Source organism: Rhopilema esculentum, chromosome 20 (genome assembly GCF_057945365.1).
Source record: "Rhopilema esculentum isolate cy_ngs chromosome 20, ASM5794536v1, whole genome shotgun sequence".
NCBI classification, from domain to species: Eukaryota; Metazoa; Cnidaria; class Scyphozoa; order Rhizostomeae; family Rhizostomatidae; genus Rhopilema; species Rhopilema esculentum.
In genome coordinates this window covers 2,669,179-2,695,520 of record NC_142834.1, presented here as the reverse complement: position 1 = coordinate 2,695,520, position 26,342 = coordinate 2,669,179, and the positions used below count along the sequence as shown (strand labels likewise).

Sequence of the window (26,342 nt, the reverse complement as noted above, 5' to 3'; positions counted from 1 at the left end):
AACACCTGAAGTTTCTCTCCGCGAACTCAAAAGAAATGATGCTATCATTTCAAAGAAAGATCAGTCTTGTGTAACATGTCTTTCTCTAGTCACGATTTCTAACAGGTAACCGCACAATAAACGACAATCAAAATCTGCTTCATCCAATCACAGAAGTGCAAGTGAAAACTCATTTACAAATCTTAGGCCAGAAAATTGACTTGATTCAACGACGCGAATTGCACGAAAAAGGCCTTAAGACTTTTCAAGTTTTCAATATTCTGTATTAATAAGAAATGAGTCACATGGTTAGCAGTCTCCCTGATTTGTCATATGTGATATAGAAGCCAGGAATTTGCTATAAAGATTTAGGTTTGGATTTAATGAAAGTCGGCTGTTCTTGTATGAGAACTGGTGGAGAGGGCAAATTAAATAAATTCATTGGCTTTGTCACTAAAGCACACTTAACAAAACCTAATTTTGTTATTTGAGTATTCCATAATTGGACAAATGGTTTCCACAGGCAAGTGAACTTCAGGGGTCAAGTATAATGTGGAAATTATAGAACGATAGCAAATGATTCGAGTGAATGTGAGGTTACAGTCCTTGAAGTATTTCAGAAAGCAATGAAAGAACAAGGGGTCGGTTTTAAGTAGGTAAAGTTGCCCAGATGAAAGTAACGAATTTATCGAATTAGCATCTTTAGAAGCATATCTGGTTAAAATAAATTCAGGCAAATGAGTTGACCTGCTTAAATCTGTTTACAACAAAACATGGAACAGATAGGGCTTTACTGGTACATGCAAAAGAAATCCAATTTTGAAGGAGAGCTAATTCGTAGGACATCCGAGTACCTAATCCATTTGTTCCCGATAGCTAGGCCATAGCTAAACGCTTCTCTTAAGATATATTTCTAAGCTGCTCCAAAGTTTCAAACACCCAAATAAAGTTATCAAAGATTTTACAATTACGCAGAAGATAAAATTTAAAGATTAAGCTTTACCTCGTGCGTATACTTGGTTGTAAATCCTCTAAGCTCATTGTATTGCGAAAAGCCTTCAGCGTAGAAATGAAATAGGCCCATGTTCTGAGTACCGAAATATTTTTTGTTTCGTTTGTGTGAAATACAATCGACGCTAAAACCGGGAAAACATGGGAATATGGTCCCGAGGGGGATAATTCAAGGGGGATTACACCTAGGGATTTAAATCGAGTATGAAAGCAAGACTTGCGTTATTGCGGTAAGGCTTTTATAACTGCCCCAAGAGCTTTTCTCCTCACCTGAAACCTCCCTAGTGAATTAAGATACATACTATTGATCATTAGCTTATCTACCAGAGTGTATGCCAAACACGTTAGCAAAAGATCCAGACAAAGGAATTAGAAATGCTCTTACGTTGGCCCAAAAAATTAAAAGCGGTCCAACTGGGCGGTCCTCAGTCTCCAGAAATCCAACACTGAGCAAGCAAAGTTTAACGTTACTGGATTTTCCATTCGCAATTATTTGAAGGATTGGATTTCAAAAGGAAATCCCTCTGTTCAGGAAAGAGCCATGAAGGGTCGGTTCTGGTAGGGGCCGGTCTATAGGGGATAGGCCAGTCAATAAAGAGGGGCAGGTTTCCCCCAGCCCCAAACCGAGAGGGTCTTGAAAAGGTTTGTTAAACATTTTCCGTTATAATGAAATTAAAAATTTGAGCACTGTAAATCCTCGAATTGGCCCCTAAACCTCGAAAAAGCCCCCCCCCCTCGAATAAGCCCCCACCCTAGAACTACAAATTGTCAATAAGCCCCCCTACCTCGTATAAGCCCCCACTGCTACTGTAAATTCTCGAATTGACCCCTCCATTTGATGATATTTGCCATCTGAGGTTGCATATGGCGTTTTATTGAATTGCCACAACAAATTCATACTTTTGGTAGTAATTAATTAAATGCTCATAAAGAAATTTCTACTAAAATAAACTAGGTCTTTTAATAATGTCTTCTTAATGTCTACAACAATTTTATAAGTTCCCCCTCGTATAAACCCCCTCCCCTTCGAAAAGGCCCCCATCCAAAAATATAAAAAATAGATAAGCCCCCAGGGGGCTAATCCGAGGATTTACGGTAGTCCGTAATATTTTCTCAATCATGACGTCATCAAGGGACTGGCCAAGTTATGAGACACGGTTTCCAACAAAACTTTTGGTTAGGTGGATCGCTTGTTGGAAACCCTGGTTAAGAAACGAAGATTTTCATCTTATCAAGGCAAACGGTTTAATAATTTCATAGAAGTATTTATAAATAGGAATTAAAGGAATGGGAGACTTGATGTGCATATTTGGGTCAATTTGTTGCATTTTAGTAACAAGAGAACGAAAAAACCACCATGGAAGCCGTCTACAAAGAAAAATTGTGGTTAAAATGAAGGATACAATTTCTTTTGGTGGATACCTGAAAACTGAGTTCAAATCCAAATAGATTTTAAAAACCAGTGTTTCGTATGTTGTATTAATTAGGCCTTAGACTAGCGTTTGGGTTGCGACAAATAATCGACGACGAAATCTCGAGGATGAAGCGAATCTGTAACATTTCTTCTTAATGGCTGTGAGGGGATGATTTATCCTCATGGCTTACCCTTTAACCCAAACCCATCTACTTAGGGGGTGTCTCCTCTTCAAATGGGGGGGGGGGTATCTCCCCGTCTTAATGGGGGGGGGTTGTTAATGTTAAATGTCGGAGGCATTGTCTCTTTCATCTTTTCATTGTTTAGATCAGCTGTATCCATGTATATAAGGTGATATTGTGCTTAATAAGAAATCAGTCCAAAGAAAGGATGATTTTCAGCAATCAATTCTTGCTACTTCCAGAAGACAGAAAATAAAAGGAAATTTATGGCCGATAATGAGTTCATTTTTTAACAAGTTGCAACGAAGAACGAAATGAAGATATCAGATTTCTTCTTTTAACATTAAGAACAGTAGGCCACAATACGACGATAAGAGCTTTTGTTGTGATACAAAGTGACGAAGATCCTTTCAGTTCTAAGGCTATCAAACAGAGATCGAAGTGCCAGATGTGGATACCATGTTTAAATATATATTTAAATCACTAACGCTTTTGGTTTTGTTTTACCTAACAAGTCAGAAATTTGAACGCTTGGGTAATATTTAATAATCTAGTTGAAAGAAACTGGATGAAAAAGATGACAGCATAAAAAGAACAAGATCGGGAAATTAGAGGCAAATACTGCAACAAGCCACTGCCGGTATTGACAAAACCTACGCAATCATGAAGAAAATTATCTGCATAACCAACGAACTTAGAAATAGTTCAGAAAAAAATATTGTTCTTTTGGCGATGGCTGAAATCACCAACCTGCTTTTTAAGGCAAAACAAGCACTTCTACCTCTGACAACCTTAGTTGAACCGTCCGTAGCCGGTATCTATCAAAATCCGGTTCCTATTTCAAGAAACGCGGGTCGTGTTTTTGCATCATCGGTCTTATTTTAGTCATCTGCCTTCGATTCTTCAGTTGGTGCAGCACCGCTCCCTGTGCCCTCCTTCCCACCAGCCTTCTTGGAACCGGACACGATATCATCGATGCGCAGCAACAGCATAGATGTCTACAAGAATTAATTGCAAGGAGAGTTACTTCATTTAAAAAGCACCAAAAGTCGTTAAACAGATTGGATGTAACAGCAGGTATAGCCCTGCCTTAAATGTCTAAGTGGGGAGGGAGGATAACTTCAAAGCAATGTGGTTATTGATTATGAGGGGTTTAGTTTTAGTTTGAGGGGGAATTAGGGTAAGATAATGTGCTTTTTGGGGTTTCTTTGATTCAAAAGAGAAACAAGGACCCGAGGGGCGATTCACTCTTGCAAATAGCGTATGAGATTTTGCCTAAAACAGAAGGATTTCTGAGGATTTTCAGAAAAAACAATAGGATTTTCACAAAAGGTGTACGAGATTTTCTTAGAGTAATTTGCCCCTCGCCAGGACCCATCAAAACCTTTGTTTCAACCTAATTCGTTTTGTACTAGTGCGAACTAATAAATAAAAGACTATTAATAGCATACATTAAATTGCTCGTAATTATTTGAAGCGCTAGTGGCTGCTGATTGGTTAAAAACAAACCAATCAAAGGCATCCTTCTCAATAAATTTATCTGCTATCCGAAACTAGATATAACTGTTCACTTTTAATTATTACAAAGTATGAACAATTTTTTTGCAGTACAGAATTTGAAAATGGCTTTGAAAAAAGCAAACTTTTTACGACATACTAAAAAGCTTTTTCGTCTGACACTCCTCAGAGCATAAAACGTCAGAATAAGGTTCCGAAAGAACACGATGGAAAATATATACCCAGTTGTGGATCGAAATAGGCCAATCAGAAAAACGCAAGCACAAGACCGGTATGGTTGACCAATCAGTGCCGCGAGCCTAGAGAAAAATTACCAATGGAGTCCAAGAGAGAAAACGAACTCCTTCTGTCTACACAATGGCGGCTTTTTCGTTTTTATGTAGATCGACTCCAAAACTGCTAGATGGAAGGACGACCGGGCTCTGCCAATTATCGATTACCAAGTACTTCAATTGATATCTATATTGATGGGTATTTTGTTTCAATATTTAGTATCCTTAACAGGAACTGTCGTTTCATCTACTCTCTAGGAGCTCGATCTCTCCCCCAGGACGCTCGGACGTTGCCAAAAACGTAACTAAATTCCATGGTTTTAATTTCCGCATGCACTTTCTACTATGGATCGATATTCACCCTCATAAGCCTGGTGGACTTTGAACAAGAACCATAATCTCATGGTTTGGTTTAGCAGGCAGAAATGGCTGGTTATCCAAAGCCTTGAAATTACTCTCATTTCTACGTCAGCAAAAGGCTTAGCAGATCATTTTAGAGATCCTGGAGAATGTTAAAGTGATCCTGTTGCAAATATGAAACCTTATATCCAGTGTGTGGGATGTGTTTTCCAGACAGAACTACGGCTAAATATTCTCAAAGCTTAAAGATCCCTACAAAGATGTATCTCTTTTCAGTATCAGATACCCTTAATCACTTTTCGTCTTTTGATACCTTTAAGCACTTTTTGGAATGAAACGTGAGTGCTGTTTGTAAACGAAGAAGGAAGTCTTTAGGGCAAATCAACATTGGCTAGGGGAAGATTTTAAAAAGTTCCTCTAGGGTATATTGTTGAATGAATCTTTGCAAGTTCTTTAGGACAGTAGTGTGAAATACCTGACAGATCCGAATAACGGTCGGTTTGAAATAAGCAAGGATTGGGAAACGATCAGGGTCAAAAACAATATCCGCAGTAATGAACACCGGCTTCAAATGAAAACCGGGTCAAATAAATTGCTCCTGAAAAGAAACGACAGTTGCAAAATTCCAGCAATGCATAATAAAAACATACCTCCATGGCAGTTTTGATTGTCTGCACTTTCACAGCGAAACAATCCCATATTCCTAACTCCTTCATATCAGCAATGGCTCCCTTTTCTCCGTCAATTCCCCAGCATGAATTGCCTGTTTCCGCGTGCTTGGCCTGGCAAAAAAGAAGGGTCTACCCTTAAAACAAACGGCATGTTTTTTATGTCTAAAAGGCCGAACTGAAAGGCTGAAATTGGGAGTTCAAATCTACACAACCTGACGGCAAGAAGGAGATTTGGCCTAATCTAACTTACATCTCCAGGCAAGGAAAACAGTCAATGCTGAACATGGAATTTAAAAGCATTTTAATGGTACTGAAAACCATAATACTTTCTATTTAAAATAAAGTCAATGTTACCCGTTTGAATGGATAAATAGCACTTAGACGAGGTCTTGTTACATCGAGGCTAGACCAAAACCTACCTTCCTCGGGCAACGTATATTCAACTCACAGAACATCGAAGTCAAATCATATTTAATTCCTCTCTACACTAAATTTATTTAATGAAAATTATAAGAATTGAAGCTAATGCAACAAGATTTTTTGCATTGGGTATACTGAACAAAAAAATTATCTCTACACAATCAGATATTGCAAAACCGGACGTTAACACATCGAAATATCACACTTTCTTTGCTTGCTCAACTAAGAAGTAAGGTTTTGTTAACTTCTCAAAAAGTTGCAAGGAAGCTTCCTGGAATGTTTTTTAAATATATTTGCAATGAATCCTTTATTTACAAAATACTGGTTGATAAGAAACTTGTTGCACAATATTACATCATATTCCTCTTTAAAGTATATTATAATACGCAATGTATATATTACAAATTATAATACATCGCTTTCTATTATAATTCACCACATCATACTAAAAATTATTATACAATATCGTATTATGGGCACATCACATCATATTTTTTACATTATACTTGATTATATTATATTTTATCAAATTATATTATATTACATAATATTATATTCAATTAATCATACTAAATAGCATTAAATTTTAGTTTACTATATTGTTTGATAATACATTACATAAAACTTAAAAGTTTATTAAAAAACGACATTAGCAAACGCCATTTTTCTGAGTTTACCTTCAAAAATTGTTCTTCAACATTTACATTTTTACGATCATTGAAATAACATTTTCAAATTCCCTAGACATCGAAAAGACGTTTCATAATTCCCTAGACATCGAAAAGACGTTTAAAAATTCCCTAGACATTGTAAAGACGTTTTCAAATTCCCTAGACATTGAAAAGACGTTTTCAAATTCCCTAGACATTGAAAAGTCGTTTTCAAATTTCCTAGACATTGAAAAGACGTTTCCAAATTCCCTAGACATTGAAAAGTCGTTTTCAAATTCCCTAGACATTGAAAAGTCGTTTTCAAATTTCCTAGACATTGAAAAGACGTTTTAAAATTCGCTAGACATTGAAAAGACGTTCCCAAATTCCCTAGACATTGAAAAGACGTTTCCAAATTCCCTAGACATTGAAAAGACTTTTCCAAATTCCCTAGACATTGAAACCTGCCTTTCTCCTGAAATACTCAGCTTTCAACCGACCGATAATTTATGGAAATAGTAGATCCACGCTTCTGCAGGAACTAGGACAGTTTTTGATAACAGATAAAAAACTTAAGCTCTCCTCTTATTGAAAAAAGCCGTGACAAATAGGTGATTTCCTTAACCTTTCACAGTTATCACCGAGAAATGGGGAGCTACAGGCCGAAAAATCCGCAAGAACACATTTCCTTTTCCTACAAAATTGTCCATTTCGGTGCCTACAAAACACCAAAATGGCAGAGATCAAAGATTCTTAGGAACGACGTTTTGGTTCCACCTACATTTGACAGCGCGGAATACAAAACAACTTCTGGTTCATTAGTTCTAGTTCAAAACTCAAAAACATCAACAAAAGCTATTTTAGGTTAGGACAGCCAAAACAAGGAAACATTTTATAGAAGGGTGCGTAATGCAAGGAAGTTACCCAAGTAGTTTAAAAGCCATTGTACTTCTCATTGGTCTGCAGATAAAACGACAGTAGCCTATTTCTTAAAACATAAAAACGCATTCTATGTGAATACACGTTGGCCCAACCGTAATCTGTCCCTTTTCTTTCTCTAAATCTAATTTTGTTAGCAAAATTGAAATGGATTGTTAGGGGTTTGCACAAGTCAACTGCAATGCTTACGGGGTTCAATACAAGAAAAGACCGTGAAAATTTGCATTGTAGACTAACGGTAAAAAATGAAAGTTTATACAGAGAAGCAGAAAACCTATGGGCTAGCATAGGGTCGTTTAGTTAAGTTGATTTATGGTATAATCTTATGTGGAAGGAAGGACGTTTTTCTTTTGTTTTCAATAAGAAAGAAATATCAAATCGATAATCTCCTTTGCTGAGAGCTTTCAGAGGTCAATAAAGTTGGAGAAATCTTTTGGTGAAATGGTTTTGCAAACAGTGGTTTTCTTAATTTGTAACCATGATGCTGTGATTAAAATGCGGAGGGTCGTAATTAAATGGCAAGGAAAGTGGTCAAGCTGGATAAGATTACAATGCAATAAAGGGCTTATTTGTAGATTTATAAGAAAAATAACCATGTAACTGAAGGAAATCTGAAAAACTGGAAAAATGGACCACCTATCAGTTAAAGGCTAACGCAAACCCCCCTTTCTTGGAGTTACCCCCCCCCCATCAAAGTCAAATGATGCGACTGATGACTTTTAAGGGTTTACACACCACTTTAACGAGTCATCAATAAAACATCATAATAATAATAACCTTCATTTCCACATATATGGAAAATGAAGAGAGCAAGTAAATGGTGTGTTTGGCTTTAAAAAGACAATCGACATGAAAGCATTGGTCTGTGATACTTACACGTAAGGCAGTCAGTGTTCGAATGGTGTTTCCGCCGCAGTTCTGCACGAGTGTTCGTGGGATCACTTCTAAAGATTTGGCAACTGCGATGTACGGCCATTGCATAACACCGGATATTGCCTTAGCCTTCTCCTCCAGGGCCTAAAAATTAACAATTGTTACGTGTGTTTAAAACTCGCCTCGAATCCGTGACAAACAGTGCTGTGATTTACCCCCACCCCCACCCCCAGTTAAACGTCTTTATACATCTGACAATAAAATGTCATGGAAATGTGGTAGTCTTTTTTTTAAGAACCAGTAAATTGAAGTTCAGGCTGGCTGTTCTTATTTTTTTCGAAAATCTGATGCTGAATTGTTCTTAGTTTATTCTTAAAATTATTAGAATCTAAAAAGTGCAAGTGGATTCACTCTAGAGAGGGGTTTAGGCCTCATTTGCCAACAAAGTGAGCGAGACATCCTTTACTTGCCGACAAGTTTAAAAATTCCCCGAAAAAGCACCCATAGTTGGCAAAAAACTCCTCACTTTTGAGATGATACATCGTTCAAAATAACATTTTACAGTAGCTTAGCCTCTGCTTGTTCTTAACTTTACTTGTGATAAATTTTGAGGCTTGTGTTTTTATAAAATTGCTGTAAACGACAGGACCGAATTACGTCAAACCTGTAGAAAATTTAGTCATGGATGGCTACAGCAACACATTCGCATTTTTTGACAGCGCAAGCAAAGATGAAAAGAGAGAATATGATTTTGGATAATGGCAAGAAGCTATTTCCTATTATTTGTTTGGTAATCTCATAGAGAAAGTCTCCATTAACACGCATGGGAAAAGTGTTATGGAGATCGCTTGACCTTGTGTACTGGGTCATTCTCGCATCCTAGTAACTCCATTATGATGCGTGACCCAGCAATTCTCCCTTCACAAATAGACGATGTAAAGCGGCAGGGATTTCAACCGGCACCTGTTTTCTGGGAAGCAGGTCAACTGCTGACGTTAAATAAAACATTTTATTCATTGCCACATTCTTGACATGATCAACTTTGAGTGAAAATAAATGACGGCATCAATTTTGTTTCTTATACCTTCTTATACAGTAGTATTATGTTCCGTACTTTTGCAACAGAAAAGCCCTTCGATCAAATGGAAAATGTTGGTACTTAGGACTAGACGATACCATTTTAAGGCGAAGGTGCATAAAAAAAGATTCAAAGTCACTGGGTAAAAGTCAAAGGTAAAAAAACAAGTTTGAGGAATTGGATGGTATAAATATCAACAAGAACGAGATCTATAGGTGTAAATGTGCACTCAAGACAATAAGCCGAATAAGGTTGTCAGAAGTACAAATGACCAGAGGAAAAATAATGGACTAGATAGGGGTCAGGGGGTTTGGGGTGTCACAATTCCCCACATCCACCTCCAGTTACCACGGTCATGGGTAATCGAGAATCCAAACTCTACCCCTGCCCTAAATAGCCAGACGATATGAATAGGGGCACAAAGGGAGCAAGTCTTTTATGTCTTATGAGTTATTCAAATGCAGTGTAACCCGTTTGTAAACAGGACCTGTTCGCTTACAAAAACAGACTTCGTCAGTCTCCGAAAAGTTCTGAAAGGGGCCTTTGACATCGTTAATCGGTTATTTGATTCTGTTCAATGATATATAAGCAACGAATTCGCTGGATGTCTAACTCTATTGTTATCGAGTAAGGTAAAATCACTCAAAAAGGGCAAAAAGATGATTCCATATGAGCAATCAGTACGGGGAATTCCGAAGCTGGCAAACGAAACCCAAAATTTTAGAAAATCTATTTAATTTAGGAAGGTAACTTATATTTTGTCAGCTTACCGTATGCATTTAGAAGGTTTTAGGCCATAATTTTTGTTTGTACACGGGTTTTGAGATATTTATTTACCGTGGTGTTGATAATGGCACTCTGGTTTAGAGAATATTTATATTTCTAAGAAGATTGTTTTTGGGCTTATTTACAAAATTTCGCGCTTATGAAAACATCCTGTGTAAATTTTTTATCGTAACATTAAGGAACCGTGGTAAAAGAGGTCATCTTCATTTCTGATAAGCCACGCCCTCTTCCTACAACATCCTGATGTCCGTAAATAAAAGTCTGATTTGCTGATGAATGTTAGAGGGAAGGTCTTGTCATAAGAAAGACTTGATATGAATCATAAATTTTTCACTCCTTACATCTGAAATTTTTACCAGAAGTCATATGCAGGGGGTTGCCGAAGTAGGGGAGTGTTCATTTAACAAGTTGTCATAATGTTATAAGAGTACTTGCTTACATCTACCCTTTTACTTTTAAAATACAAAATAAAACCAATTTTGAAATTATATTTGGTTTTTTTGCAAATAAACCCGAAACATTACCTAGGCCAGAGTGGACCGTGCGAGCGCCGCAGCAATAAATAATTTAAAAATCTTGAAACCCTGTTTAACAACACAATTTATGGCTTAAAACTTTTGAAATTAATACGGCAAGCTAGCAAAATATAACTAACCTTTCAAAATTATGCTAATTTTCGATAATCTTGGTTTTTCTTCGTCTAACTTGCAATTTCCCCTACTGAACCCTTATGCGGAATCGTCTTTTTGCCCTTTTAACGCTTAAGTGATTTTGCCTCACCAGCTCAATGGGCAATTATGCCCAGTTAGACATCTAGCGCCTTTGGCGCTTCTATATCATTGATTCTGTTCCAGCCAAAGGAGACATATTGTGCCTCCATATTTTGAGCGCTTAACCAGTGATGTTTGCCAAGGAATAGAATGGGGGAATTGATGTTAACACTGCCTTTCGATTTCTCTAACAATGGACAAGGCTGCTAGAAAGCTTTGAAAATTCGTGAATGACAAATACAGGGTTTGCTAACTACATTTCATCAAAACGTTTCTCCTTGAATAATTTGGACTGTAAAATAGAGTTAGGAGTATTACTAGTGAATTGACATTTAGCTTGGCAAATATATTCACGCTTCGTATCTTGATTAGCTTTCTGCACTCAATAAATGAAAGGTCATTGGATTCAATTACTAGAAGTTATTAATATTCATCAGAAGTCAAAACGATTTCAATGCAAAAAATAAAATAGCCAATGGAACCGGATTTCTTTGCAGGAATCGTCTTTAAAATCTAAAAGCCTTGATCCTGGGTAATGTTGTATTTTGGCTTGAACTTTCGACGCTCTAAGATTGATTGCAGTGTAAACTACATTTAAAATGCAAAATACTAAAATTGGATAATTGGAATGCTTTGCTGGTAGCAGTGTATTGGAGCTTAGGAAATGATTGTTTAGGGCTCGGTTGTTACAAAACCACATAGGACAATATAGTGCAATACAGTAAATAAGCAGTACAAAACAATACAGTTCAAAGCAGTAGTGTAGAGTAGAGTAGAGTAGAGTAGAGTAGAGTAGAGTAGAGTAGAGTAGAGTAGAGTAGAGTAGAGTAGAGTAGAGTAGAGTAGAGTAGAGTAGAGTAGAGTAGAGTAGAGTAGAGTAGAGTAGAGTAGAGTAGAGTAGAGTAGAGTAGAGTAGAGTAGAGTAGAGTAGAGTAGAGTAGAGTAGAGTAGAGTAGAGTAGAGTAGAGTAGAGTAGAGTAGAGTAGAGTAGAGTAGAGTAGAGTAGAGTAGAGTAGGGTAGAGTAGAGTAGAGTAGAGTAGAGTAGAGTAGAGTAGAGTAGAGTAGAGTAGAGTAGAGTAGAGTAGAGTAGAGTAGAGTAGGGTAGAGTAGAGTAGAGTAGAGTAGGGTAGAGTAGAGTAGAGTAGAGTAGAGTAGAGTAGAGTAGAGTAGAGTAGAGTAGAGTAGAGTAGAGTAGAGTATAGTAGGGTAGAGTAGAGTAGAGTAGAGTAGAGTAGAGTAGAGTAGAGTAGAGTAGAGTAGAGTAGAGTAGAGTAGAGTAGAGTAGGGTAGAGTAGAGTAGAGTAGAGTAGAGTAGAGTAGAGTAGAGTAGAGTAGAGTAGAGTAGAGTATAGTAGAGTAGAGTAGAGTGAAGTAGAGTAGAGTAGAGTAGAGTAGAGTAGAGTAGAGTAGAGTAGAGTAGAGTAGAGTAGAGTAGAGTAGAGTAGAGTAGAGTAGAGTAGAGTAGAGTATAGTAGAGTAGAGTGAAGTAGAGTAGAGTAGAGTAGAGTAGAGTAGAGTAGAGTAGAGTAGAGTAGAGTAGAGTAGAGTAGAGTAGGGTAGAGTAGAGTAGAGTAGAGTAGAGTAGAGTAGAGTAGAGTAGAGTAGAGTAGAGTAGAGTAGAGTAGAGTAGAGTAGAGTAGGGTAGAGTAGAGTAGAGTAGAGTAGAGTAGAGTAGAGTAGAGTAGAGTAGAGTAGAGTAGAGTATAGTAGAGTAGAGTAGAGTGAAGTAGAGTAGAGTAGAGTAGAGTAGAGTAGAGTAGAGTAGAGTAGAGTAGAGTAGAGTAGAGTAGAGTAGAGTAGAGTAGAGTAGAGTAGAGTAGAGTAGAGTATAGTAGAGTAGAGTGAAGTAGAGTAGAGTAGAGTAGAGTAGAGTAGAGTAGAGTAGAGTAGAGTAGAGTAGAGTAGAGTAGAGTAGAGTAGAGTAGAGTAGAGTAGAGTAGAGTAGAGTAGAGTAGAGTACAATACAGTACAGTACAGTACAGTACAGTACAGTAAAGTACAGCACAATACAGTACAGTAGAGTTGAGTACAGTTTGGTATAGTAAAGAGTAAAAAAGTACCTCATTGTAAAAGTTTCCCAAAAAGTCGACGCTTGTTAACTTTCATATAAAAAGTACGAATTCTCCTTTAAAAAGTGCAACAACCGGTAAAAAATAGATTCCAAACTGATTAAGCTTTATACAAACCCTGAAATTATTGGCTGTTCTTTTGCGTTAAATATTATTTACTAATTTTCAAGTCAGAAACTGGAGCTAGAACCAATCGACAGATACTAAAGGGGCTTAAACAGTCTGTCAATAAATAACTAGCCAATCAACGAGCACGGTGCCATTCAGACGTTTATTGATTGGTCAAGATTTAACTGACAGATGGCTGTAGCCTCTTTAGTATCTGTCAATTGCCTGCAAGGTTGATTGTGTTTTAAGAATCTTATCACATTCCAACAACCGTGTTAAAGTTCCTTTCAAAACCTGAATACAAAATGAGAACGTTTATCTAAGATCATACAAATTGGAGGAGAATAATTCATTAAATATCCCCGTGCTCTGTCCAATTAAAAAAAATTAAATAAAAAGTATTTTAGGTGAAATTAAGATATGCAAACTTTTAAAAACAGATCGAAGAAACTTACGTGGCTAAGAGCCATCTCGGCAGCACCGCCGCCAGGGACAAGGCGAGGTTCCAAAAGCACGTTTCTTGCAACATTTAAAGCATCATTCAAGTTTCGATCGACCTATAAAGAAAACATCAAATAAAGCCTTTTTTGCTTGATGGTTTCTAAAAAGAGCTTTTATCTAAGTTTAAATACTCCTATGACTTTAAAATGGGCTAGGCCAAGGGCCTATAAAAAGACCTCATGCTTCAGTTAAGCTCTGGGGGAATTCTAGGCAACTTATCAGGGACGAGCCCTAGGGGTCCCGAGAAACATTTTTGGCTCCCGAAGTTGATGTAGTCTATTAAACGCTGCCCCCTTGTTTTCAAAGGGGGCCCGTGATCGCTTGTTGCTCCACTACGACTTACAGTTTCTTAAAAGAGTGATTAAAAGTGTGAGAAATGCTCAAAGAAAACAAAAAATTCTATGTGGAACAAAGATCCGACTTACAACTAGAACTTCGGAATACTACAGTTACCAGGTCTTAACTAATTTTTTTATAAAACATGACACGTATTTTCTAAAGAAACCCCAACTTCAGCAAGTACAATAAATTAGCTTTATGAGTTTTACTTTCATCAAATATAGTCTTGTCTATACCAAACGTAACTTGTTAAAAGAGGGCACCACCTGCCTTTTCTGCTCTTGATAATCCACAACTATTTTTATTCAAACAATCTTTTGGTGGTACAAAACTTGAAAATGGCTTTGAAAAAAGCAACCATTTAGTAAACTAAAGCTTTTCGTCTGACACTCATCAGAGTTTAAAACGTCAGAACATAGATCGAAAACTCTACGCTAGGAAATTTCCTACGTTTTATAGCAAATTCACAACATTATCCACGCCATGGAAATAAATCATCAAATTCAACAAAATGCGATTGCTATTCTGCTGTTTTTGCCCCATTCCAGTTCCCACACAAAAATTTTACTACTAACGTCCTATTGTGAAAAAATTGAAGAAAAAAAACCCTTTTACAATGACAACCTTGGCTATTGTAGTTATCTTATATAACTTTCGTCAGGGAGCACCTCCGTAACACGTGGGACTTCCACAGCGTTCACATCACTATATCCTATTGCCACTATCAATCCAATCTTTTGGCTTGATTAGCTCCCAAACAGCAGAACGACGTTCACTGTCTGTCAGTCTTCGCTTACAGTAACAAAATTCCAATCTTGTCTGGGTCTCTGCCTTAAACAGTCTAGGAAATAGACTCGTTTTGAAAACCAATACGAAATGGGCCTCGTTTTCAGATAACGGACAATTGCTCTTAGGAAATTGATTTAAAGACAATTAGCAAACTTGATATTGTCCTTGCCATCCAACCTTGCCAAGAGACAGTCTTAAATCTACAGCTGTCGGCCATAAAGTTATCATACAGGACCGGGAAAAGTCCGAAAAACCTGGATAGGCCAGGAGCCCATAAAAAGACCTAAGGCTTCAGTTAAGTTCTGGGGGAATTCTAGTCAACTTACCAGGGGCGCAACAACAGGGTTGGAAGGCTCAGCGAAACCTAGGGGTCCCGAGAAAGGTTTTCAGAGACGTAGCTCCCGAAGCTAAAAAACTTGAAACCACCAAGTATGAATTGAATGAATATCCAAACCAGTGTGTTGAAAGACTTTGGCGATTTTTCACCTCTTGTCATCCGATAAGTATTTGAGCGACGTTTGGGAGAGGAAATTTCCTTGGAAACTGATCTGCTTTGCGTAAATGCGTATGAGATCTGAATCGATTGTCCTTGGGCAAAACCACATGACAGGAATTCCAAAAAGTGGGCAGGCTAAGACAGTAGATACTGGTACTTGAAACACTTGTGGGTAATTTAATTGCGTTTTTAATGGAAAAACAAGTTGCAGCGACCACGAGATTAATATCTAACGGATACTTGCACCAAAGATACAGAACAAAGAATACTTTAATAATATCAAGGAGGGTATAGGAGACAGTAACGAAGGCTTATCTTACTCTAACAACCAAAATCATCATGACCACATTTATTAGTCTTCATGTAAAATACGCGAATGATAATACTTCATGTAATTCCATCACAGCTACGCCTAAAAACTTAAAATGACTAGACAACTGATGAGACGTGTTTGAAGAATTGAGAAAAGCTAGGTGGGTTTTGTAACTCTATATAGCACAGCATAATCAAATTTATAATGAAATGAAGCTTCAAAGTTATAGAGTAACAAATTGGGTTACCAATTACACACTTCTTAGGAAATTTTAGTCAATGTTGTGACAAAAGACTTTGGAAGCTTAGCACTCCTAGAGACAAGCGATGTCAGCGATAAGAAGAATACGACTCGCAAACACAACAGTTTGGCCGAGTTTCAGTGGCGGCACCAAGGGGTGGTAAGGGGCTCAATTACCCTCCCCCCACACTTTTGTCAAAACATTGTCAACGTAATTCTTCTTCATAACACGTAATACATTGGTAGAGGTGGATCATATATCTTTAAGATTTGCCTAAAGAAAGTGCACTCGGTATAAAAAATTGAAAGGAGACAAAAGTAAGTGGTTTCATGGGCTACGCCCCCCATCCCCAATTTCCAGTAGCTGCCACCGCCACTGTTGCCTTTTCTCAAAATAAGAATCTGAATGAGGCCCTGATCTGGTTTGACAGTAAGAATTGTTGCACGGTCTTACTCTGATATCTTTGTCTGAAGGAAAAAGTAGCCACAAAATCGTCACCTCATTTATACCTTTAATCTCGATCGGAGGGATGTGCTTATTTCCCAGTTTTGGCAAGATGAAGTAATATATTGCGAAAGTGGTAAACCAAGATCTTATTGGAAAGCTAGAAAGGGTTTTCACTGTAGGTTCGGTTCGGAGCAACCGGAACATCATTTAGCCAAAAGCGACAGGGAAAAGGATGAATTGTTCCATCCAGGCACCGCGCAGCCATGCGCTACCAGGGGGTATAGCCCCCCCCACACTTTTTTGCAGTAATAGGCTAGAATTTTTTTGAAAGATTTGCCTTATCGCAACTTTGAATAGCTTCCCCCTATGTAGTAGCAGTTCTTCTTGACTGGTAACCTTTTTTGTTCATTTTCTAGGTGTTTTATTTTGTTTAGTGATATGATGATTTTCTAACTTGGTTAGCTTGGTGTTTTATTATCCTCAAGCTAATTTTATCTATTTTTATAGTTATTGATATCCTCTCTGAACCAGACTATTAACAAAAGCTCAGTAGAAATGAGTAAACATTTTCTAAAAGGGCGTTTTCCAGCATTCAAGAGGTTGTGGTCTGAAAAACTTTCGGGCACACCCATTTCAGTCCCTCCACTTTTAGACTGGTGCGCCGTCCATAGATCCCATCATACAGGACAATGATAGATAGACACTAAAAGGTCCTGAGAGGAAATCAAGGCAGATTCGATGAATAGTATAAAAATGGCTTTGAAAAGTAAACTAAATCTTTTCGTTTTACACTCTTCAGAGTTTAAAACTACAGAACAAAGATCGAAAATTTTATGCAAGGTGTAACATGTTTAGTTTTGGTGTTGATCAATTTCGTATTATGTCACCACGTTCAGCTTATACAGTTCATTGCAACGTGTGTGTGTTAGGTTTTAGCTTCCTAGCAATGTGTTTTCGCATTTATGTGTCATTGCGTCATTGGCGCCAATATGTTGTCTCTACGCTATTCGGAAACTCTTGTGATTTAAGTTAATTGTGTTTTTAACATTGAATGATCAAGATCAATCTTCGGTTCCTAAAAGTGTTGTATCTCTCAGCTTAGGCCTTTGGGCCTAAGCACATCTTCACTCGGCGCTGTCGAAAGAACTCGTACACGCTATAATGGAAATATATATACCCAGTTGTGGATCGAATTAGGCCAATCAGAAACGCGAGCACATGACTGTTGAGGTTGCCCAATCAGTGCCGCTTGCTGATAGAAAATGTAGTCTACAGTTAACTCCGCTTACAGTCACTCCACTAAAAATCACACTACTGGCAACAGTTACATAAAATTTAGGCCCAATTATATAAAACCATCATATTTAGCTCCGCTCACAGTCATACTCCGTTTACAGTCACAAGTTTTCAAACAACATTTGGTATGAATATAACCGGAATCTACTGAAATATAGAAACACAAAAGTGTCGATATTGAATACAAGGGCTTGGTCAAGAAAAACCATAATTAAAACATTGTCCACAGAAAAGCTGGAGGAAAGTCTGTCCTACTCAATTCAAAGAAAATAAAGAAATTCAATCCACGAAATCAGACATTTTTGGGGCAAAGTAGACATATATAACATTTCAAAACATTTCTGAGTTTAAGTGGAGCTGTGTCTAGAATTAGAAAACAGATAAATCTAGATAAAACTAAACCAGCCCTTCGTTTGGCAAAATTTCAAAATGACAGGAAAAAGTGTAACATAACGAATTATATTTAGAACGAAAGGTTATTATGAACATATATTTAGTCAGTCAACAAACACACAAGAAAAGACCTTAATCGGAGATTTATGGATGGCTACTACAACAAAATTCGAGACAACAAGAGAAATTCCCTTCTAGACAGACTTTAAGCCGGATTTGTTATTCTCAAAGCAGACGTCAATTACGAAAGGATTCCTGGCAGAATGAAACAGTGTTATCAGATTGAAAAGATGCTTCTAACAGAAAAGTTCTTAAAATGTGTTTTGATAGATACGAAAAATCTTATCAGAATGGCCGGTAATGAAAAGCATCAAACACACAGATTAGTTACTTGATGATCGCATTGAGCGTGAAACTCGGAGTAGCAACTTAACGCCATTCTGTCTTACACACCAGATCATGTGCGAGTATGCGGCAACAAGCAACAGAAACGATCTTCGCTAGGCGTGGAATCTGGTATCAATTCACCGAAAAAAGTTCTACGTCACGATGCTTTAGCTGATGAGCGTATAGACAAGAGAAAACTAAGCCAACATCAATCATTGGCAAAGACCATTATAAAGCGACTGAGCTTAGGAATAAATCAATGAATGGATAACTTGGCAGCGCGAGTTGTTTATAGTAAATACACCCTTTTCTTTTTATAAGAACCAGTAAATTTGAGTTCAGGCTGATTGTTCTTAATTTGTTCTTGAATTTATATATAGTGCAATTTCTAGCTTTTCGCTCTGGGGAGGTGTTCAGGCCTCATTTGCCAACATAGTGCGTGAGACAACCTTCACTTGCCGACATGTTTGAATATTCACCCAAAAAGCACCCACATATGGCTAAAAATCCTCGTTTTTGAGATTAAACGTTGTTCAAAATTTCATTTTACAGTAGCTCAGCCTCAGCTTGTTCTTAATTTGTTCTCAACTTCTAACCAATTTTGAGGCTCGTGTTCTTATAAAATTGTTCTTATAAAAAAAGAGTGTACTACTCGAAAATCCCTAAGAGTTGTAAAAAATTTGCCTGGTGTCGTGGTTTTCGTTACTGTTGGCATGCCAAGAAAACGAAATTCGATTTCTTCAACTTAGGCCCAAAAGTCACTATGGGGCATTATTTATTGTACAGTGGCATAAATATATCTTTTCAGCTACTTGAATGAGACAAAGAGTATCAAAAAATAGGATAAAATGGCTGGGTACATACAGCAAGATGAGTGCAGAGTTTGAGAAGAATGGGAATTACTAAATAATATATAGAAATTTATTACTTGCGTAAATATAAGATTAATGATGCAAATGGTACGAAGTATCCAAAAAGTGGGATCAGATTGGAATAGGGACGGTTTTCTGACCGTTTTGTAAACAAAATGAAAGACAGAAGTTATGCTTGTTTGTTAAAAAAAACGAAAAGTTCTCTCAGAAGAATAGTCACAGAGCGAAACTTCTAGCTACAATCGAAGGATGAATCTATGTCACAGATTCATTTGTGGAAGAAGCATAGTCCGAAAAACCGGAACTATTAAAAAGGATTAGCTGATAAACTATCAAAGGTTTAAAGCAAGTGAAATGTCATATCCAAACAGAATATGGTTAGACAGGAAGGCATCGTAACCACATATGAATAGCAGTTACAAAACATTTGGGCGTTAACTGTGTTTGAATTCATGTTAACCTAGAAACAAGGACGATATAATGTACAAGGGGATGATGTGGCAAGTGCCAGGGTATTAAGCGTGCGAATAACGGGCAACTTTAAGCAATTGTCATTAATTCAAGCAATGCACAAGCAAGGTCTAGACAAAAGGACGACTTTCTACGCGAAATAATGAGTCTGGTCAAATATGTTGGTTTGTTTCTACCTAGCATCCGAAGGTAGTTTTAAGGACACTGAGAAGCTATGCTTATCGAGCAGTGTCCTGGTCCTTCCTCTCGATGTGACCAAACCACGTGATTCCTACGCCTGGAATTACAGAGAGCTGGCGACTCTTAGTGAAAATTTGGTCATGTCGGGGGCTCCAACCTAGACTCTTGGATCTGTAGTAAGCAACCCTTACCACGGAGTCACCCTGGCACCTACATGTGCCCCCAATCTAGGGTAATAGAAGGGTGATAGAAAAGTTGAGGGGAGCATGATATCCTTAAAGACTCTAGTACTTTCGTCAGTAATAATCAGCCTTTTTAAGATAACCTATAATTACTCATGGTGTTTTTATGGAGTGGTTCTAAGTTCAAAAATAATTGTGGGAAAACTTTTCAGGAATCAGTATAAATGGCACCGAAAAAGATCCCCGATGAAGTTTTTCAAATTTTTGAATATTGCTGCTGGAAAGGAAAATAACATTGACGAATGGAAGGTGGTTAAAGGGTGAATACCCAGCCTGGCAAAGCATCAAACAGAGCAACTTAAATGGCTGACTCACTTCGTGTAGAATATCCTTGCTTGCTCCCCTGAGCAGGATCGAGCAAGCCTTTGGGTCTTTGCATTTTGTTATAAATGTGAAATACCTAAATAGAATATAGATAAAGATAATAAAGTGTATATACAATTATTGAACGAAATATTAAACAAATAAATAACTAGCTTTAAATGTACTTTTTGATTGGATTTTAGCTTGATTCGATAATCAATCTTCGAGTTATCTTTTATTATCGTTGATTAATGACTGTTTGGTTTCTGTTGCACCAACTCAGCTGTTCAAAAATCCAATGTTTAGTTTAAAAAAATGAAATCAAGATGATCCAATCATTGAGGAATTTAATGGTTAATTCGTTGCAGCTCCTTTTCTCAAGCAACCAAAACCTAAACATCTTCTAATCTAATCTGTTAACTATTCAATTTTCCTAATTATCCATTTCGAGTATCAATAAACAGATTGCTTACAGTCTAAATATTTTTTATTCACAGGTGTTTTTGCAATCAGTTCACAGCCGCTTACAACTTGAGAACCGAGCCAAGTCAGTAACTACAGTCACTTATGAGCCTATTACTCAAAACAAAGGATTCGCAATTCCTGAGTTTACAAAGAGCCTAACTCTACACCGATTGCTATCTTTTAGCAGAAAGCAAAACTCAAACTCCACAAGAAGACTTGAGACTAAACTACAGTAACTGGCAGTAGATTTTCATTAGAGAAACTAGCCTTGGAAGCATTACTGGTAAGCACTCAAACACGAAAACGAATAAGAGGTTATGATGCAATGTCATGCAAATGAGGACTTACTCGTCACCAAACTTCTTGATTTCAAATAAGCCTGCACCCTTTCCGATGTCTTCTTCCTTTATTTCTTCAGTTCTATTGACGATCGTTGCACCTATGGCCCTGTGATTGAAAAATACTCTTTATACTGGCATTCATCCAATCCAGTCGTTTCAAAATAGGGCACTCAGGTTTAATATGTAATTGATTTTATAACTTCCCTGGCTAGCAAGAAGTTAAGTAATAGAACATGTGGTGTGATTCAGAATGCCCTTGTATAGTGCCATGATAAGTACCTAAGATCACCTACAAGCTCCTTTTGAAACAGACCAGAGAGAAAGATTGCCAGGGAGGTTTTGCTTAAATTGAACAATACAGTTGTCAAGATATTACCTAAATCTTTCAAACTTCTAAGGTATATACTATTTCGAACAGTCTCTTTTAGCATCGTACCATGCACACACCCAGTTAACTTATTGGGCATTCACACAACGCCTTAAAACCCAGTAAATGAGGCAATAGCCAACTGGAGTTTGAAACCAAAGTTTAAGGTCTTTAAAAAGTTTGGAGACTTTGAAAGTTTGGGGGACTGGCTGTGCATGCTGTAGGCTTATCTAGATGCCACACCTTTGGCCACACCTTGTCAATATGCAACTTTAGAGGCCGCTGCATTAACAAAAAAGCTCTAGTATAACAAAACGGTTCACAAATAAACTTGATATTTGCTAATTCGCTCAACCAAATTAAGACCCCTTCAAATTTTTCGAATTTTAACCACAGGGTTTGAGCCATCAAAAACAGGGCGAGTGATTTTCTTATCCTGCTCAAAATTTAAATCAGCTGTTCCTACTGGCAGGATCTCATACATATCTTGCCGAAACTGTTCGTGGACTGTTTTTTGCAGACCTATCATGAGGTGCGGTCAAATTATCTGCCGTTTGCAATATGCCTAGCCTGTTCGGAATACTTGCCTTTTGACAAATGGAATTTGATTACAATGTTCTTTCTATGAATTTAATACACTGCCTAATTGACCATTGCTCAAGCAGCCAGTGATGTTATTAGGCGACATGAAGTCTTGGTTGATTAAATCCACTTACAAAGTCGAGCAAGGCTTGTTAATTAACGAAATTTGCAGGCACGCCATCTTCGCATCAAACTAGATTAATAACATCGGCAAAGGCACCTTGCAACTTCATTTTCCATACAGAGGATTATCAAATTTGCAGAGACAGTCGATGCGCGAATGAGAATAAAATTAGTCATTTAAAACATCAATCAATCATGCGAGTTGCAGGCAACGATCTCATTACACAACACCACTAGAGACCGTCCTAATTTTTAGGATCATACTTGTACACGCGTAATCCACAGATTAACTGGCAGTTAGGCACTGATAGAAATAATTTCCTGTTCTGTCACAAATTACATAAATGAATCGGTTATTAGAAAATATGACCTCTTAATCTGAATCTCAGTTCAGGTTTCTACGAGCAATCCTATTTTTATCGACAACGAAACAGCGTCAGTAAACAAAACACGATGAACCAAAGAAATGAAAATTGAAAAAATTGGACATGTAAGTTGAAAATGGACACAAATTTGCTATGAATTTTTTGGCTTGGCTGTAAATTAGAGTTCAACATCTATAGAAAGATTCTATTTTAACAGGTTTGATAATGGTCTTCTTACACAGATCGAACTTGTCTTTGTTTAATGAAATTTAAAAGCGACGACCTTAATAAAATATCAAATGTTCTTGAGATGCCACCCAAAAACCGCCGTTATTCAAAGCAGAGTCCTTATTAAAATAAGAATCTTCTTTGCTCACGTTTTGCTGCCAATTAAATGTTTACCCGACAAAATAAAACTTGCAAAAGGGGCTAATTATTAAATTGCCTTTTCTACAGTTTTATAGGTTTCAATTTTTGTAATTTATGGGGCTTCGGAGGTCATTATCTGTGGAGTTTTAAACATAAATATAACAACTAAAGTAGGATATAAATAGATAGTCAGAAAGGAAGCAGAAAATGGAAGCAATAAATCAAAAGAGAATCCTTAATATTTTGTGAAAATTTCGTGCGTATTTTGCAATGAATAAGGTGCGAGTTGCACATTCCTTTATATAATTTGCAGTGATAAAAGCCGATCAAAAACTATTTTCTCTTGCATCACTAGGGAAATACTGACTTTCTTCCCTCACAAAGGATCGCTAGACCATTGGGCCTTTCAATGGCATTCTTTATTCTTAAGAAAATATTACCTGGCAAGTCGATTATTGTCCGTCTTCTTGATGCGTCGAATGACAGAAATATTTGCTTTAGCCAAGAAATGCTGGGCAAGATCTGGGAAAACAAAACCACGAAACACAATTAAAAAATAGTTTATGAGGCTTAAGGATGCATGAACGGTTGAAAATCATTTACAATTATGACGTAATTTTCCACAACAGAAGCTGGAATGCAAGGAAAGTTATATGAATCAAACGCTTTGTTGTTTCTATTGAATCAAACGACTGGGAAAATGCTGATAGACATCGTTTGATTCACAGCCTTTAACACCCGCCATTCATAATTCTAGCCAGCAAATCAGGTTATGTAAGGAGAATTCAACCAGTTCAAGCCAAAAACTGGTTTTTCGTTTCCAGTTTTCAGACACCCTTGATACTTGTCAATTTGAACAGTGGTTCAGTTTCCATTTACTAGTTTCACCACAGTCAATTCACGACACTTAAACATCTACATTTCAATTTAATATTAACGGTTTTAAATATGAGAGCCTTTCAGTCTAAGGGATATTGGTACATTATTCCATGTAACAGAATACTCGAAAAACCCAGACACACAGCAAACATACACACACTGGTACTCCAGTAACTAGGCTTTTTTGACAGGCGGATTCAAAACTGAATTTTGGCTGCAGCCTTATGGAAGGATTTTATGCTGGGCTCTTCAGTTCAAATACAAAATCCTGGACACTGCTTTCGAGATAAAGTATTAAACATATTATGGGCAACCTCTCATGCATGTACTGTCCAACCTCTCTTCCTCCAATCACAGTTGGCACGTCTGTACTTAATAATAGAGATACTTGCATTGACTTAGGAGAAGGATGTAAAAACCTCCCTCTCTTTCCCTCTCCAGGATAGTTGATATGGAACAATTATAATATGTGGACAGCATTCCAGTAGTGTTATTTCAATTCACGTTTAGATATTCTGATCAGCAAACAAACATTTGTATGCACGAGGAAGTACTTACCAGATACACCCTTTTCAGTGAAAACAAGATCAGGCTTATGTCCAATGATCTCATTGCATACTTTCTTTATATACTCCTCTTCCAGCTGAAGAATTTTGCTAAGTAAAATAAGCAGAAAGAAAACGATATTAGGCCATTAATACTTTCTTGCGTTTTACAACAAGGGAGCACTCTCTTCCCTACAATTTCCACCAGGAATTAACCCCCCCCCCAAGGACAAACTGGGCCAGTTTCAATAGATGACGTCAGTACTTCTTTAAAGGTTGTCTTATCAACTCGAATTCACAAAGGAACAGAAAATGTTTACTACACCTGTTCTAGTTTAACCAATCATACCTTCTGTTTCTCGTTAAGTTCTTACTTCATTAATACATGTATACTGGACTGTTACTCATTCTTAAGATGTCTTACATCAAAAGTTGGTATTTCTTTCAGTCGGTGATAATATGGAAAGGCGCGGGAAACTATAGTAAGGCCCTTACAAGGGAAGTTCTGTAGAGGAATGATGAGTTGTGTGGGACAGAGTTCTTGAATTAGGCAAGGAGATTTGGAAAGGGTGCGCACTGGAAGTGTATTTGGTATTATGTACTTGAAAGAACTGTGCTCACTACATAGCATTCATTAGATCAACAACTATTTATTAATTAAACAAGGACAAGAAAGGATTAAAACGACAAATTTGTACTAACTTGAAATCTTCTTCTTTGGTAATTTCTATATTTGTCTGCAAGAAAACAAAAAAAATCGTTGATAGTTTAATGTTAGGGAATATCATAAGGAGATATACAATTAAGAAGCAAAATCAAATGGCTCCAAACATCACATTTTATTCTTGACAATTGGCAAAAAGCTAGCTCCTTTTCACGATGAGGCTTGTGGGACAGCGGTATGAAAGTAGCACTGGGCAATCAACTGTGATGTTGAAAGAAATACAAGCCATAAAAAAACAAGGTTTGAAAGAAAAATTTACGTTTTCAGAAACCTGATGTAGCTAAAAAGTAAGGGCTAGCAGCATACAGATAACTAGTAGGGGAAAAATACAATTAATCTACGAAACAGAAGATCGTTAATCTAAGGAACACTAGATAAAGTGGAAATCGGGTTGTATCCAAAACGAATATTTGATTAATTAAGAAAATTGAATCTTACCATACTCTCCCCTTTCTTATACTCTAATGTACAATCTAAAAGCAGGATTCGTGGATTCTCAATTCGCCTGCAAGAAAAACAATAACCAATTTTTCAGCTTGAACAAACATTAATTCAGGTTTATACAATAAATTTAATAAATACAATAAATTTAATGAGCACAATAAATGTATAAAGAAACGTAAATATTTAAGTTACCTTAATATTAAAGTAAATATTTGAGAACCTTACAAACTTTACAAACTTTTTTTAACAGGACCCTTAGTGATAGCAGTATTATCTTTACTGAAAAGGCTATCCTGTATAAATATGGTAGATTATTATTATTATTATTAAGACTTAAGCACTGTTTGTCGATTAAAAGAAAACGGTATGAGGGAAATAGATGTTCCTAAAAATTGAATTGAATTGTATAACCTTCTCATTCTTGCGTTAGTGACATCTTTGTTCAACATAATGCCATCAAGTACCCTGGAATCTTCCAATGAGCCACCAGGAACCTGAGAAGATTAAAAGAATAACAGAATCATAGATGTAGCAGCATATTGTGAAGCACTGAAAGCAAAAATCATGGAGCGAAAGGGGTCTATGTGGAAAGATGTCAGACAATGACGCGATGATTGCTTAAAATGCAGAAGATATTCGCACAGAAAGGCTTTGAATTGTGGGAACATAAAGGGAAGGTTCTTTCAACATTAAAAGAAGGGTAGGATTGCAAAAGTTTAAGTTCTAGAATCTCAAGGAAGTTTTCCAACTATAGGGAAAGTTTCAGA

General features: G+C 37.1%; 1 protein-coding gene across 1 annotated transcript in view; it reads right to left on the bottom strand.

The window, feature by feature from the left end:
* Positions 1-3,174: 3,174 nt before the first annotated feature.
* The window catches only part of LOC135687106 (T-complex protein 1 subunit gamma), a 31,255-nt gene continuing 8,087 nt past the window's right edge, over positions 3,175-26,342 (bottom strand). Inside the window, exons 7-17 of the mRNA XM_065203565.2 lie at positions 25,987-26,069; positions 25,570-25,636; positions 25,110-25,144; positions 24,421-24,518; positions 23,424-23,505; positions 21,185-21,283; positions 20,384-20,468; positions 13,557-13,658; positions 8,293-8,433; positions 5,387-5,518; positions 3,175-3,584 (exon numbers count right to left, since the gene is read on the bottom strand). Of these exons, the coding sequence (XP_065059637.1) occupies positions 3,468-3,584; positions 5,387-5,518; positions 8,293-8,433; positions 13,557-13,658; positions 20,384-20,468; positions 21,185-21,283; positions 23,424-23,505; positions 24,421-24,518; positions 25,110-25,144; positions 25,570-25,636; positions 25,987-26,069 (1,041 nt within the window). The 3' untranslated portion in view covers positions 3,175-3,467. The remainder of the gene's footprint in view (positions 3,585-5,386; positions 5,519-8,292; positions 8,434-13,556; positions 13,659-20,383; positions 20,469-21,184; positions 21,284-23,423; positions 23,506-24,420; positions 24,519-25,109; positions 25,145-25,569; positions 25,637-25,986; positions 26,070-26,342) is intronic.